General features: G+C 43.3%; 1 protein-coding gene across 1 annotated transcript in view; it reads right to left on the bottom strand.

Annotated features, from left to right (window-relative positions):
• The window catches only part of LOC139649482 (serine/threonine-protein kinase Nek11-like), a gene marked incomplete at its 3' end in the record, with an annotated part of 52924 nt that overhangs the window by 32386 nt on the left and 7294 nt on the right, over positions 1-13244 (bottom strand). Inside the window, exon 2 of the mRNA XM_071525897.1 lies at positions 32-197. Coding sequence (XP_071381998.1) covers positions 32-197 — 166 coding nt within the window. The remainder of the gene's footprint in view (positions 1-31; positions 198-13244) is intronic.

Below are 13244 nucleotides of genomic sequence, written 5' to 3'. Positions count from 1 at the left end.
TGTGTGTGTGTGTGTGTGTGTGTGTGTTGACCTGGCAGAACTCGGTGACGATGCAGAAGGCGTCTCGCTCCAGGAAGCTGTGGTAGAAGGCGAGGATGGCGGGGTGGTGCAGCTGGGCCAGCAGCTGGGCCTCCCGGGCCGCACGCACCGTCTCGTCGGGCCGGAGGTCGCCCAGGGGGATCTCCTTCAGCACCTTCCTGCAAGAGCCAGAGGTCAAAGGGCAGCGAGGAGGAGGAGGAGGAGGAGGAGGAGGAGACGAAGACCGACCTGAGACGACCCGCGGAAACTCAGCGATGCGGGAGCAGCTGTAATGAGGCTGTCTGACAGAAAGGCGGGTTTATAATAATAATAATCTTTATTTATAGAGCACTTTTCAAAATCCACGTTACAAAGTGCTTCACAAAGACAGAAAAATAAAACAGACAAGTCATAAAATCATCAGGTTTTAAGAGAAAGCAGATAAAAACAATTTGGTGTATAAAAGCCAATACAGTGGAGGAAAAGATAAGAAAAGAGACATTTTTTAAAGGAAATAAAAGACAGTTCAAAGGAAATTAAAGGTCACTTAAAATCAGGAAAGGCTCTCCGATAAAAGTCTGTTTTAAGAAGAGACTTAAAGGAGATCGCTGACTCAGCCGACCTGATTTCCTCGGGCAGATCGTTCCAGAGCCTCGGGGTACAGGTCTTCACGGGTCCAAAATGACGGACCCGAACCCTAATGGACCCGGGAAATTCGTACAAAGATCCGATTGGACCCGATAATTTTGAAAAATATATACTGTATATACCGACCCGTTTTTGCCCGAGATATTACAGACCCGACCCGGTGCATGTCCGAGAGGAGAGAGGATCGGGTCGGGTCTATTTTATGGACCCGACAAACCCGGTAATTAAAATTGGTACTAAAAATGCTGTTAAAAACGTTTATCATGTTACAACATATGGTACCTAATAAAAGGAGATCAAAATAACAGAAAGACTTGCCAAGTTGTGCCCTTCTTCACCTTATTTTCGCTCTTGTAATCTGATCCCAGGTCAGCCTGATCGTCAAGTTACACAGCGCTTCCATGTGTTTCTCGTCTCGTCACGTGATCGGCACTGATCACGGGTCTTCTGGGATCCACTCGGGTATTACACATAATGATAAACAGACCCGGGACCCGCGGTAATAGAACGGGACCCAACCCGGACCCGATTGACCATAATAAAACGTGGACCCGAACCCGTACGGGTCCCGCGTCAGGTCTCGGATCCCAGGGTCCGGGTAGATCTCTACCTCGGGGCCGTGACTGCAGACGCTCTGTCCCCTTTAGGTTTCAGCCTGGACTCTGGACAGACAGAAGACCTCTGCTCTGCCCGAGGAGCTCAAAGTACGGACCGACACTACGGTGCGAAGAGCTCAGAGATACAGCAGGGAGAGAGGCCATGAAGAGCCTGAAAGGTAATCAGTAAACTCTTAAAATCTATTCTGAAACATACTGGGAGCCAGTGTAAAGAGGCTAAACCAGGAGTGATGGTTCTGGTTCAAAGCCTGGCAGCTGAGTTCTGTACAGTCTGTTTACTGCGTGTACTGTGGCAGCAGTAGTAGTATTAGTACTTGTACAAGTAGTAATGGTAGCAGTAGTTTGACTTGGATTACAAAATACATTCATACATCCCGCTGCAATATTTCCTGGTGTCCAGCCCCCATGAATCTCAGTCTTTTGCACTTTTCTAATTTGCATGGTGATTCATATCGGTCTGGACCAAGTCTATCCACCGGCAGGTAATCCAGACAGATACTGTCCGACAAATCTGATTGGACGGTCGATGTAGGCGGGACTAACCTGCTTATGATGCCATTACTACTAAAGTGTAACTACCTTTAAACATTTTTAAAAGCTTTAAAATGTTTTTAAATGCTGTTAAACTCGCTGATTTTAGTTTAGTTTAATTTATTGCACATATATGAAAAAAAAAAAAAAATACTTAGAGATTGGAAGTTGAAGGAAAAAACAAACAAACAAAAAACCACAGAAAAGAGTGAAAAAACCCATATGGGCTTGTCAAGGATCTGATTTTTCACGTTTTAATTCATCAATGCCGTTAAGTTTTTTAAAGAAGAAATCGCTAAACCTCGCTCACTATCATCCATCCTCCAGACCAACACATGCAAACTCAACACCAACGTTTTTAGTCTAGCTTTTACATCTTAATCAGAACATTTAAGGTTTTTATTTATTTTTATTTTTTTAATGTTTTTACCCGTATCTTGTTATTATCTTGTTTTATTTGTTTTAATCTTGTCTCTGGTGTTTCCTTAGTTCTACTGTGTCCTAACAAGTTCTCATCTGTGAAGTTTTATTATTATCAAGTTTTAGTCTGTGAAGCACTTTGTGTGACATTTGTTTGCATGAAAAGTGCTATACAAATAAAGTCTGATTGATTGATTGATTGATTGATTGATTGATTGATTGATTGACATGGTTGTTGATGGACAGTCTGTGCTGTAGGGCTCGGACCCGTGACGCTCTGGGTCCTGGACTGACTGACGGACTCCTGCTGTGTGAAGACGTTCTGCTGCAGACAGACTGAGTTTAACCCAAAGTGACACCGGCTGACTTTGATCTTTTGCTAGCAGAGCGTCTTCAAAACAAACTCCGGCTCGTTCTCTTCAGGCTTGTCGGTGTTTGTTGTTAATTTTTAAATCCTACATGACATGAAGAAAGATTGATCCTGGAGATTGTACACAGAACTGCGTCAGAGCTGTGTTCACTGGTAGATGTAATTAGAAACATCGGTAACTGAGAAATATAATCCCACACACTGTCATAATACTTTATTGTGACGTTCATAGTACTTTATTGGGACCTTCAGGTTATTATGGAAGGTTTAGGTATTATTCAAGTGTGCAGCGTTCTCAGTATCTTTCCTTTTTGGAGTGCAAAAATATGTTTTCTTTATTGATAATAATAATAATAATAATAATAAACTTTATTTATAGAGCACTTTTCATATAAACGATGCAGTTCAAAGTGCTTTACATAAAAAAACATGCTTGATATTAAAAGAAATACAAATTGAAAACATACAAATTAAAACAAGGGCAAATGGAAAGGAGTAGCAATAAATAGATCAGTAGATGGTAAAAGGGACAGTAAAAACAGAAACTGGTAAAAACGAAATAACAAAGGTAATTAAAAAATACTAATAACAGTGGTACAAATGTTGAACTGTCACTCTTAAATAGGGTGAAAGAAAAACACTCAACACAAAACAACACAACGAAGAACAAAATCCGTCACATTGGCTCTTTTTTTTTTTTTTTTTTTGCGTAGAGATTTTGACATTAATTTTTCACAGTGAGGTTACTGCTGAAGCTGAACCCAGTCAGACAGAATGCTAATGTTAGCTCGATGCTAATCAGGCCAGGAATAATGGAGCCTTCTGGGTACCAAACCTCTGTCCTGCTAACTCCTGTCCTCTCCTCCCCCTCCTCTTCTTCCTCCTCCTCCTCCTCCCCCCCCCCCCCCCTCAGGGAGTTAATCAGCTGCTCCTCTCTCAGCGGCCCGTCACTGCAGCTCCTGTTAAATTGGTGTGCAGGTCAGCAGGTGAAGTGGAGACTGTTCTTCTGTCTGTTCCTCTGTCTGTTCCCTGTCTGTCCCCTGTATGTTCTGTCTGTTCTCTGTCTGTTCCTCTGTCTGTTCCTCTGTCTGTTCTCTCTCTGTTCTCTGTCTGTTCTCTGTCTGTTCCTCTGTCTGTTCTCTGCCTGTTCTCTGTCTGTTCCTCTGTCTGTTCTCTGTCTGTTCCTCTGTCTGTTCTCTCTCTGTTCTCTGTCTGTTCTCTGTCTGTTCCTCTGTCTGTTCCTCTGTCTGTTCTCTGTCTGTTCTCTGCCTGTTCCTCTGTCTGTTCCTCTGTCTGTTCTCTGTCTGTTCTCTGCCTGTTCTCTGTCTGTTCCTCTGTCTGTTCTCTGTCTGTTCTCTGTCTGTTCCTCTGTCTGTTCTCTGCCTGTTCTCTGTCTGTCCTCTGTCTGTTCCTCTGTCTGTTCTCTGTCTGTTCCTCTGTCTGTTCTCTGTCTGTTCTCTGTCTGTTCCTCTGTCTGTTCTCTGTCTGTTCTCTGTCTGTTCTCTGTCTGTTCCTCTGTCTGTTCTCTGTCTGTTCCTCTGTCTGTTCTCTGTCTGTTCCTCTGTCTGTTCTCTGTCTGTTCTCTGTCTGTTCCTCTGTCTGTTCTCTGTCTGTTCTCTGTCTGTTCTCTGTCTGTTCTCTGCCTGTTCTCTGTCTGTTCCTCTGTCTGTTCCTCTGTCTGTTCTCTGTCTGTTCTCTGTCTGTTCTCTGTCTGTTCCTCTGTCTGTTCTCTGTCTGTTCCTCTGTCTGTTCTCTGTCTGTTCTCTGTCTGTTCCTCTGTCTGTTCCCTGTCTGTTCTCTGTCTGTTCCTCTGTCTGTTCTCTGTCTGTTGTCTGTCTGTTCCTCTGTCTGTTCTCTGTCTGTTGTCTGTCTGTTCCTCTGTCTGTTCCTCTGTCTGTTCTCTGTCTGTTGTCTGTCTGTTCTCTGTCTGTTCCTCTGTCTGTTCCCTGTCTGTTCTCTGTCTGTTCCTCTGTCTGTTCTCTGTCTGTTGTCTGTCTGTTCCTCTGTCTGTCCCTCTGTCTGTTCTCTGTCTGTCCCTCTGTCTGTCCCTCTGTCTGTTGTCTGTCTGTTCCTCTGTCTGTCCCTCTGTCTGTTCCTCTGTCTGTCCCTCTGTCTGTTCTCTGTCTGTCCCTCTGTCTGTTCTCTGTCTGTTGTCTGCCTGTTCCTCTGTCTGTCCCTCTGTCTGTTGTCTGTCTGTTCCTCTGTCTGTCCCTCTGTCTGTTCTCTGTCTGTCCCTCTGTCTGTTCTCTGTCTGTTGTCTGTCTGTTCCTCTGTCTGTCCCTCTGTCTGTTCCTCTGTCTGTTCCTCTGTCTGTTCTCTGTCTGTTGTCTGATCCTTTCTGCTAGGAAACATCCAATCTTTGAATCAAAGATTTACTGAAGAAAATTTTGTATTTTGGTCACGAACACAAACGCTCTTCTTCTTCTTCTTCTTCTTCTTCTTCTTCTTCTTCTTCTTCTTCTTCTTCTTCTGCTTTATAAATGGAACCTTCCCCTCACTCCAAACTCCTTCCACAGCAGACTGAGCTGAGCTTTGCTGGATTCACCATGTTTCATATTTTTATTAATATTCACCCTTCAGGTCACAGTTCAGTCTCATGGTGTTTCCTCTCTCTCTCTCTGTCCCTCTCTCTCTCCCTCTCTCTCACCCTCTCTCCCTCTCTCTCACCCTCTCTCTCTCTGTCTCTCTCTCCCTCTCTCTTTCTCTCTGTCTCTCTCTCTCCCTCTCTCTCACCCTCTCTCTCTCTGTCTCTCTCTCCCTCTCTCTCTGTCCCTCTCTCTCTCCCTCTCTCTCTCTCTCTCCCTCTCTCTCACCCTCTCTCTCTCTGTCTCTCTCTCCCTCTCTCTTTCTCTTTCTCTCTGTCTCTCTCTCTCTCTCCCTCTCTCTCTCACCCTCTCTCTTTCTCTCCCCCCTCCCTCTCTCTGTATATCTCTCTCTCTGTCTCTCTCTCTCTCTCTCTGTCTCTCTCTCTCTCTATCTCTCTCTCTGTCTCTCTCTCTCTCACCCTCTCTCTCTCTCTCTCTCCCCTCTCTCCCTCTCTCTCTCCCCCCCCTCTCTCTCTCTGTCTCTCTCTCTCTCTATCTCTCTCTCTGTCTCTCTCTCTCTCACCCTCTCTCTCTCTCTCTCTCTCCCCTCTCTCCCCCTCTCTCTCCCCCCTCTCTCTCTGTCTCTCTCTCTCTCTCCCTCAGACTTTTCTCCTGTAAATGTGTATCTTGTGATTCAGTCTTGTGGATGGAGTGAGGGAAAACCTGCAGGGTGTTTCCATGCTGACAGTCTGTCTGATCCAGGCTCAGCAGCAGAGGGAGGGGAGGAGGCCTGGATCCAAACTGACAACCTTCTAACCCCGTACAGCCTGACGCTTCAAAATATAACCTAACCCTAAACCTAAAATCTAACCCTAACACAGACAGACAGACAGACAGACAGGCAGACAGAGAGAGAGAGAGACAGACAGACAGACAGACAGAGAGAGAGAGAGACAGAGAGAGACAGAAAGAGACAGAGAGAGAGCGAGAGACAGAGAGAGAGAGAGAGACAGAGAGAGCGAGAGACAGAGAGAGAGAGAGACAGAGAGAGAGAGACAGAGACAGAGAGAGAGAGACAGAGAGACAGAGAGAGAGAGAGAGAGATACATACACACACACACACACACACACACACACACAGTCTGTTGCAGCCCCACTTTGTGATTCAGACAGATAAAATACATAAAACTCTTGCCAGGTGCAGCTTTAATACGTAAAGTGAGTAAAATCAGCCTTGTATTGCTCAATCAAACTCTATTGATTTTTTTATTTCCATTGCCTCTTATTCTATTGGTTGATTTAAGTAGATGTTTTGTTTTCTAAACCGTGATGAAAGCCACGAGCTGAAACACGTTGCTTTTCCTCACAGGTTTGTTCTCAGGACTGCTGGATGTGATGCTGGACTTGACTCTGTTCCAGCTGCCAGCAGTGAACAGCAGCAGACTGGTTGAACTGGTCAGATCCCAGGTGTGACTGTATGTAGGCCGACCGCATGAATATGAAGCAGGACTCCTCCCCTCTCTGCATGAACGCAGGATAAAACCCAACGCACCCATCTGTCCGGTCTGAGAAGAGCCACAGTGTTTTCCTCCAAGCCCTGATCTGCTCTGTAAAGCTCTTTCTAATGTGGACAGACACACACACTGTGATACACACTATGATACACACTATGATACACACTGTGACACACACTGTGATACACACTGTGACACACACTGTGACACTGTACACCACCAACACACCAGCAGTACTGATGGGAGATCTGTGTGTCTGGGGAAGGAAATAAGGGGAAAATATACAGGAATAAATAAAATATCTTCCTACAACTCACAACAATATCCAACAAACAGGAGAGACAGGTTCAACAGCCTGAGAACTGGATAAAACATTAAAGTTTCTATATTCTACTGTCCAGAGTTTTATTTAGTGTCTTTCTGTCCAGTCAAAGCTGTGTGTGTGGTGTCATGAACCAAAAACACTCTCAATCCATTTCTCCACGTTCATTTTCCAGCATCTCTCTGAGCCTTACCGAGAACAGGCCGTTTCTGTCTCCGTGTCTTTAAGGCTCATTAATATTAACGACCCCTCCGTTCCGATCGGCTAACCGTTTCCAGAGTGAAACGTGAGACTCCGCGGCCCGGCGGCTACAGGTAGGGAAAACTCTCCGGTAATAAACGACGACAACCGCTCAACCGCTTTGAAAAAAACACTTTGTTAGTCTATTATTTCTTACAAAAATGATAATGAGCGAACCTTTGTGACATCACAAAGTTACGGAAGTCCAAACGGCTCGTTTAGAGGCTCGCTGCACTAATATGGATTGTGTGGATTTAGTTTTGATACTTTCACCATGTTTAGATAGACCATCCAACTCCTTTATCACCACAGAGGAGAGGGGAGTCCTGCTTTACACCATGTGGGACTTTAACCCTTTAAACTCGGATAGGCCGCCACGGCCTCATTTGCATCACGCTGTTTAGATGTCTCTAAAATCTAAACAATAGCTAGGATCATTCATTCTTTTTGCATCTGAAAGATAAGATTCTGTCTTCACTGCAACCCCTGTAGCATGTTTTTTTTTTTCACTCTAAACGACCTGCAGAAGGTTGTAAAGTTGTATGTCAAGTTGGTTAGGGAAAATCTAATCCCCCTCCCCCACAGAAATCTGTTAGAGTGGAGGCAATGTCAGACTGAAGATGGAAATGGAACGAGTTGACAATTCTGTCTCAGGCAATATATATATATATATATTTCTGTTTAGTGTGTGTCACATTTTGGTGAAAAAAAACATGTACAATTTTGTCCGATTTTTAATTTATGGCGCAATTTCAATATTTTTTCCACTTATTAGTATTTAGCTTGGGTTGTGCAGATTTTAGGGATATGAAACATTTGAAGATACGCAAAAAAATTGACATCACAGTAAGCAAAAATACCAGTGTAGGCTCTGGTGGACCATTTCTATTGCAGAGTATAGAGGGTTAAACCATGTTCATCAGGATATGTATCACTTGTGTTTAATTCTTTTTGGTAAAACGTCTGATATGATTTGGCTGCAGACTCCAGGTTTCCCTCCGCTGTCGCTGTGGTACATGATGCTTCTGTCTGTCTGTGAGGCAGCACGTTACCCAGAAGCCTCTCTGTGTGTTGACACCAGACAGCCAGCTTCACGCTCTCAGCCTCCCAGACGCTGAAACTTACAAACATTTCAGCTTTAATAAGAGTGTCACACTTCAAACAGGGTTTCAGTAGTTGCATAGCAACAGAGTCAGCTCCCGCCTCCCGCTCCCAAACTGCTGAGCGCTCCGGACTGAAAAACAAGGAGCTGCTCTCTGGGCGAACGCCGTATTATCACACGATTGTTTTTGTATTTTATTTTGGCTGGAGAATGAAAATGCTTTTGATGTACAGATGAAAACAGTGTTCACACCTGAGAGCAGCGGTGCTTCGGTCTCTGTCCACAATCTAAGATGTTAAAGTGATCTGCTGCCAGGTAAAACCCCTGGTGCTGCAATTTTGGTGTTTTTTTACTTTGAGTCCTTGAAATTGAAAGTTTCCATTGTCATTTATGTGCTGGCAGAGAATTATGAACCTTTGGTCCCTGAAAACAGTTCAAACCCTTGGACCACATGGACATCAGTGGGAAAATACTTTGTTCTTTTCTTCATTCCTCAGAAGCTCTTGGCTGGGATATGGTTTCCATCTGACTGCAGAGATGTATTGTTGGTGTCGTTATCTTCTACACGTGTTTGATTTTAAGCTCTGCAGCAGAGCTTTATCTGGTCGAGGAAGTGTTGGAGTTGAAATGTTTTGTGGGGCGGTCTGTGGGTTTACTGAGATAATCCTCTTTCATCTTCGCTTTAAAATACAAAGAAAGTTCCAATCTTGCGAGGGTTTGGCGATATAAAACCATTAAATCCATACACACCATCTTTCATAATGTTCAACTTCAGACTCACAGATCCAGGACCCCGGCGCTGCGCGGTGTCAGGAGCCTACGGTCGTTTCATAATCAGCTTTTTTTCTGTCCTAAAAATTGGTTTCGGCTTCCAAAAAACACATAATCCGTCTACCTCTAATTTAAACCCACTATCCCAGTGAGCAAATCCTCTCGTGGCGTTAGCGGCGCCGCTCCAGACTCGCTAATCCAATTCCCACACGCAGCGATCCTGTAAGCAAAGAGCCGAATTTAACTTTTCATTTCCATCACCTGCTCAGAGGTTTCATCACCGCGGCGATGCCACCGGCTGATTGCTCCCTTCCCAGTGAAAGATCTTGGCAGGTGAACGAGTCCCAGGGTTATTATTAAGCTGACAGGACACACACACGCACACACACACACACATGCGCACACACACATCATGTCTGACAGTAAAACCAATCACTGATCCAGTCTGCCAGCTGACTAACTTCGCTCTGTTCTGGCCACCAACTTCGGAGCGTTCAAACCAAGCGGCCAAAACCACGGGTGAATTTTGAAGCCAGTAAGGAAGTGGCAGAAAACTGCAATTCCTCTGCGGCTCCGAAAAGACTTCTTCAAATGTGAGTCCATATGGAGATTTTCAAAATAATTGGCAAGGCAAGGCAGCTTTATTTGTATAGCACATTTCATACACTGAGGCAATTCAAAGTGCTTTACAGAGTAATAAAAAATGCAGTAAAGGTAAAAAATTTACAAAAAGAAAGTGCAAGAGAATTAGAAAAGTGAAAAGTGCATTAAAATCACATTTAAAAGAAAATAAAAAAGATTATTAATATTCCAGTGCAGATGAATGTTGCCCTAGATTTCTTAAAAAGCCCTGCATGGTGAACAGAAGAGTTTTAAGCTGATTTAAAAGACTGTAAAGTGGAGGCAGAGCTCAGATGTTCTGGAAGATTGTTCCAGGCCTGAGGAGCATAAAGACTAAAAGCTGCTTCTCCATGTTTTGTTCTGACCCTGGACCAGTAAGCAGACCAGCACCTGAAGACCTGAAGGAGGTCTGGAGGAGATCAGACATGTAGTTTGGTCCTAAACCATTCAGTGCTTTATAAACATGCAACAGGATTTTAAACTCTTTTTTGTCTCTTTTTTGCGTCAATTGCAGAGGTGGAAAGTAACTAAGTACATTTACTCAAGTACTGTACTTAAGTACAATTTTGAAGTACTTGTACTTTACTTGAGTATTTCCATTTTATGCTACTTTGTACTTATACTCCACTACATTTCAGAGGGAAATATTGTACTTTTTACTCCATTACATTTATTTCACAGCTATAGTTACTAGTTACTTTTCAAATCAATATTTTATATTTAAAACATTTGATCATCTTTTAAAATAACTATAAAATAGCATTGTTATAGATTAGACTACCCAAAAGTATAGCTAAATTGTTAAGATTAGCTTCACGTTGACAACTTTAAAATGCTGCTTACATGTACATGTATGTCAATAAATCTGTATTAATATTCCAATAATTTATGAAAAATATAACTCTCTAAATGGGGACAGTTTGCATAATGAGTACGTTTACTTTGATACTCTAAGTACATTTTGCTGCCAATACTTATGTACTTTTACTTAAGTAAGATTATGAATGCAGGACTTTTACTTGTAATGGAGTATCTTTACATTGTTGTATTGATACTTTTATTGCACTAAAACATCTCAGTACTTCTTCCACCACTGGTCAGTTGTGTCATTAACAGATATAACGGTTATAAAACAGAATTGTTTTCCTAGTGATTGACAGGTCGTCGATCACGGACCAATAGCAGGCGGAGCTGCAGCTCTGTGTCGACCCTCAGCCTCTCTGGCTGCTGCCTCCAAAACATGTCAACATGGCGGTGACCGTAAACCAGATCTTTAGGCTTCAAAACCCTTCAGAGACCTGTGGGTGCTTTCTAATGCTCTTATCGTAGCAAAGAAACTTATTTTAATGTTTTGGACAAAGTCATAGAGGTCTCGCCTGTCAAATTATGGCTGGAAGAAACAGTAAAACTTTCTCACCTGCAGAGAATACGGTTCTATTAAACAAACTGAAACAGTTCAACAGGATCTGGCCCCTTCTCCAATACATTGATAACTCAAACTGATCAGTTGTACAATATTGATGGCCCCCTGTGGTGTGACAAGATGTAAAGTCCCAGGAAGGTGGGGGGGGGGGGGGGGGGGGGGGGGGGGGGGGGATAGATGTATACATGTCTTTGTTTTTTCTTTTCTCTTTGTTTTCTTTGTTCTGTCTCTAACTCTAAAGCGAGGACAAATGTGTAATACTGAATGTATTTTACGACTGCTTCCTCAATAAAAAAGATTTAAACACAGAAAGCTGTGGGTAAAGAACTCACTGCTCCATCTGGTTCACAGTCTGTGGTTCAAACCTGTGATGTCACACCTGTGATGTCACACCCGTGATGTCACAGCGACCAGACAATTTCACTGGAGCCGCTCTGCACACGCTGAACGTCTGGAGTGAAATAAATAAGAGAGGAGGAGGGGGAGAAAACAATTTACGCCCGTCTCTTTGGTCTGTCACTCTCATTTATTAGCGGGGCAGCGAGAGCCGTCACTCCTCGTTCTGACTCAATCATCTTAACATCACAATTAAACCATAAGGAGGAGTGTGTGTGTGTGTGTGGGGGGGGGTATTAATAAAGGAGAGGAGGTGATGCCGTCTGTCTTGGTTTGACAGGAGCAGCAGCCTCTTCCTGTTCAGACCTCGGCCAGGAGTCGATAATAATAATAATAATAATAATAATGATAAAAATAATAATAATAACCTTGTATAGCACCTTTCACACACAACATGCAGATCAAAGTGCTTTACATCAGTGATTCTCAACCTTTTTCATATCAAGGACCCTAATTTAGTCCACATTAGGGCCACTGACCCCCGTTTGATAAGATTTTGTCTCTAAGACCCAAATCTGAGAATATTTTTATTGTCAGATATGATTTTGTCCAGAACTGGTAGAGAGATAACAGAGAAACTATGATCAAAACAGTCATTCTTCTACATTCTCTAATTGTGTTCACTTCTTGTAAATTAAATAATGCTGAAGTTTAACACTTCATCAGTTTGCTGGGGACCCCCTGGAACCCCCCCAAGGACCCCTGGTGGTCCCCAGACCCCATGTTGGTCTAAGTGACTGGGAGTATATACACACCACCAACAAGGCTCCAGAGGGAATCCCCAGGGGGGCGGAGCTTCCTGGTTCCCAGGGAGGGCGGGGCTTCCCAATTCCTGCGTCCATCTAACTAAATCCATGAATGGGAGGAGTTTCACCATGGAGCGATACGCCGAAGTTTCCAATGTGTTTCCGTTTTGAATGATGTTTTAATTTGAGCGGTCAACCTAGTCTCTCCTATGGAGCCCGGGAGCGGCCATCGGGAGAGAAAAAAGTTATACTGAGTCCATAATTTACTGCACCGTGCGTCACGTTTTAGTTCATTCATGCGCACGAGATACAATTCGTTCCCTCGATTTCGTTAAACTGTGCAGTTTAGGAAAAAATGCAACTTAAAAGTAATCTTTTAGATATTGCAGATAGGCCTAGTAAGGATTTGGTATGTTAATATCCATTGTCTGTTTACACTGAATAGGCAAATCCCCCAAATATTACAACATATTTAGCCACTTAACCTTCAGGCCATGTAAACACAATCAGGTGCTGCAACACACCCAGAACAGGCCACATTTAAACATGATCACCAATATGTGACTGACTGGATTATATATCCAGAGCACCATGTCACTATTTAGAGGCATGTTTTGGCAATTTGTGCGTAAAGAGGAAATCGAGGGAACAAATTATATCTCGTGTGCACGTTACAGTAAATCGTGGCCACGACATAAATCATTTTTCTCCAGATGGCCACTCCCAGGCTCCGTACTCTCCTTATTGAAATGTATACAGCATTTTTTTTTCTAAAGCAAAGTCACAAAGTATTTCACAACCAGGGAAAATAAAAATGAACAAATAGATAGAAACAAATAGAAACAAACAGATCAATAACACAGATAGTCCCAGCCAAAGGGAAAAGACGAATAGAATAAAGTCAGAGACGTTCAACAAGGACAAACTGGATAAAAGCCTCATGACAGAAAGCCCTCTGCTGGCTCAGCTGTATGGGGGTT

This window comes from Centroberyx affinis, unplaced genomic scaffold, assembly GCF_046629955.1.
Source record: "Centroberyx affinis isolate AG114_WGS23_722 - 3 ecotype Tasmania unplaced genomic scaffold, CSIRO-AGI_Caff_v1 ptg001354l_1, whole genome shotgun sequence".
Lineage (NCBI taxonomy): Eukaryota > Metazoa > Chordata > Actinopteri > Beryciformes > Berycidae > Centroberyx > Centroberyx affinis.
The sequence above is the reverse complement of the archived record's forward strand: the minus strand, read 5'-3'. Positions and strand labels throughout refer to the sequence as shown.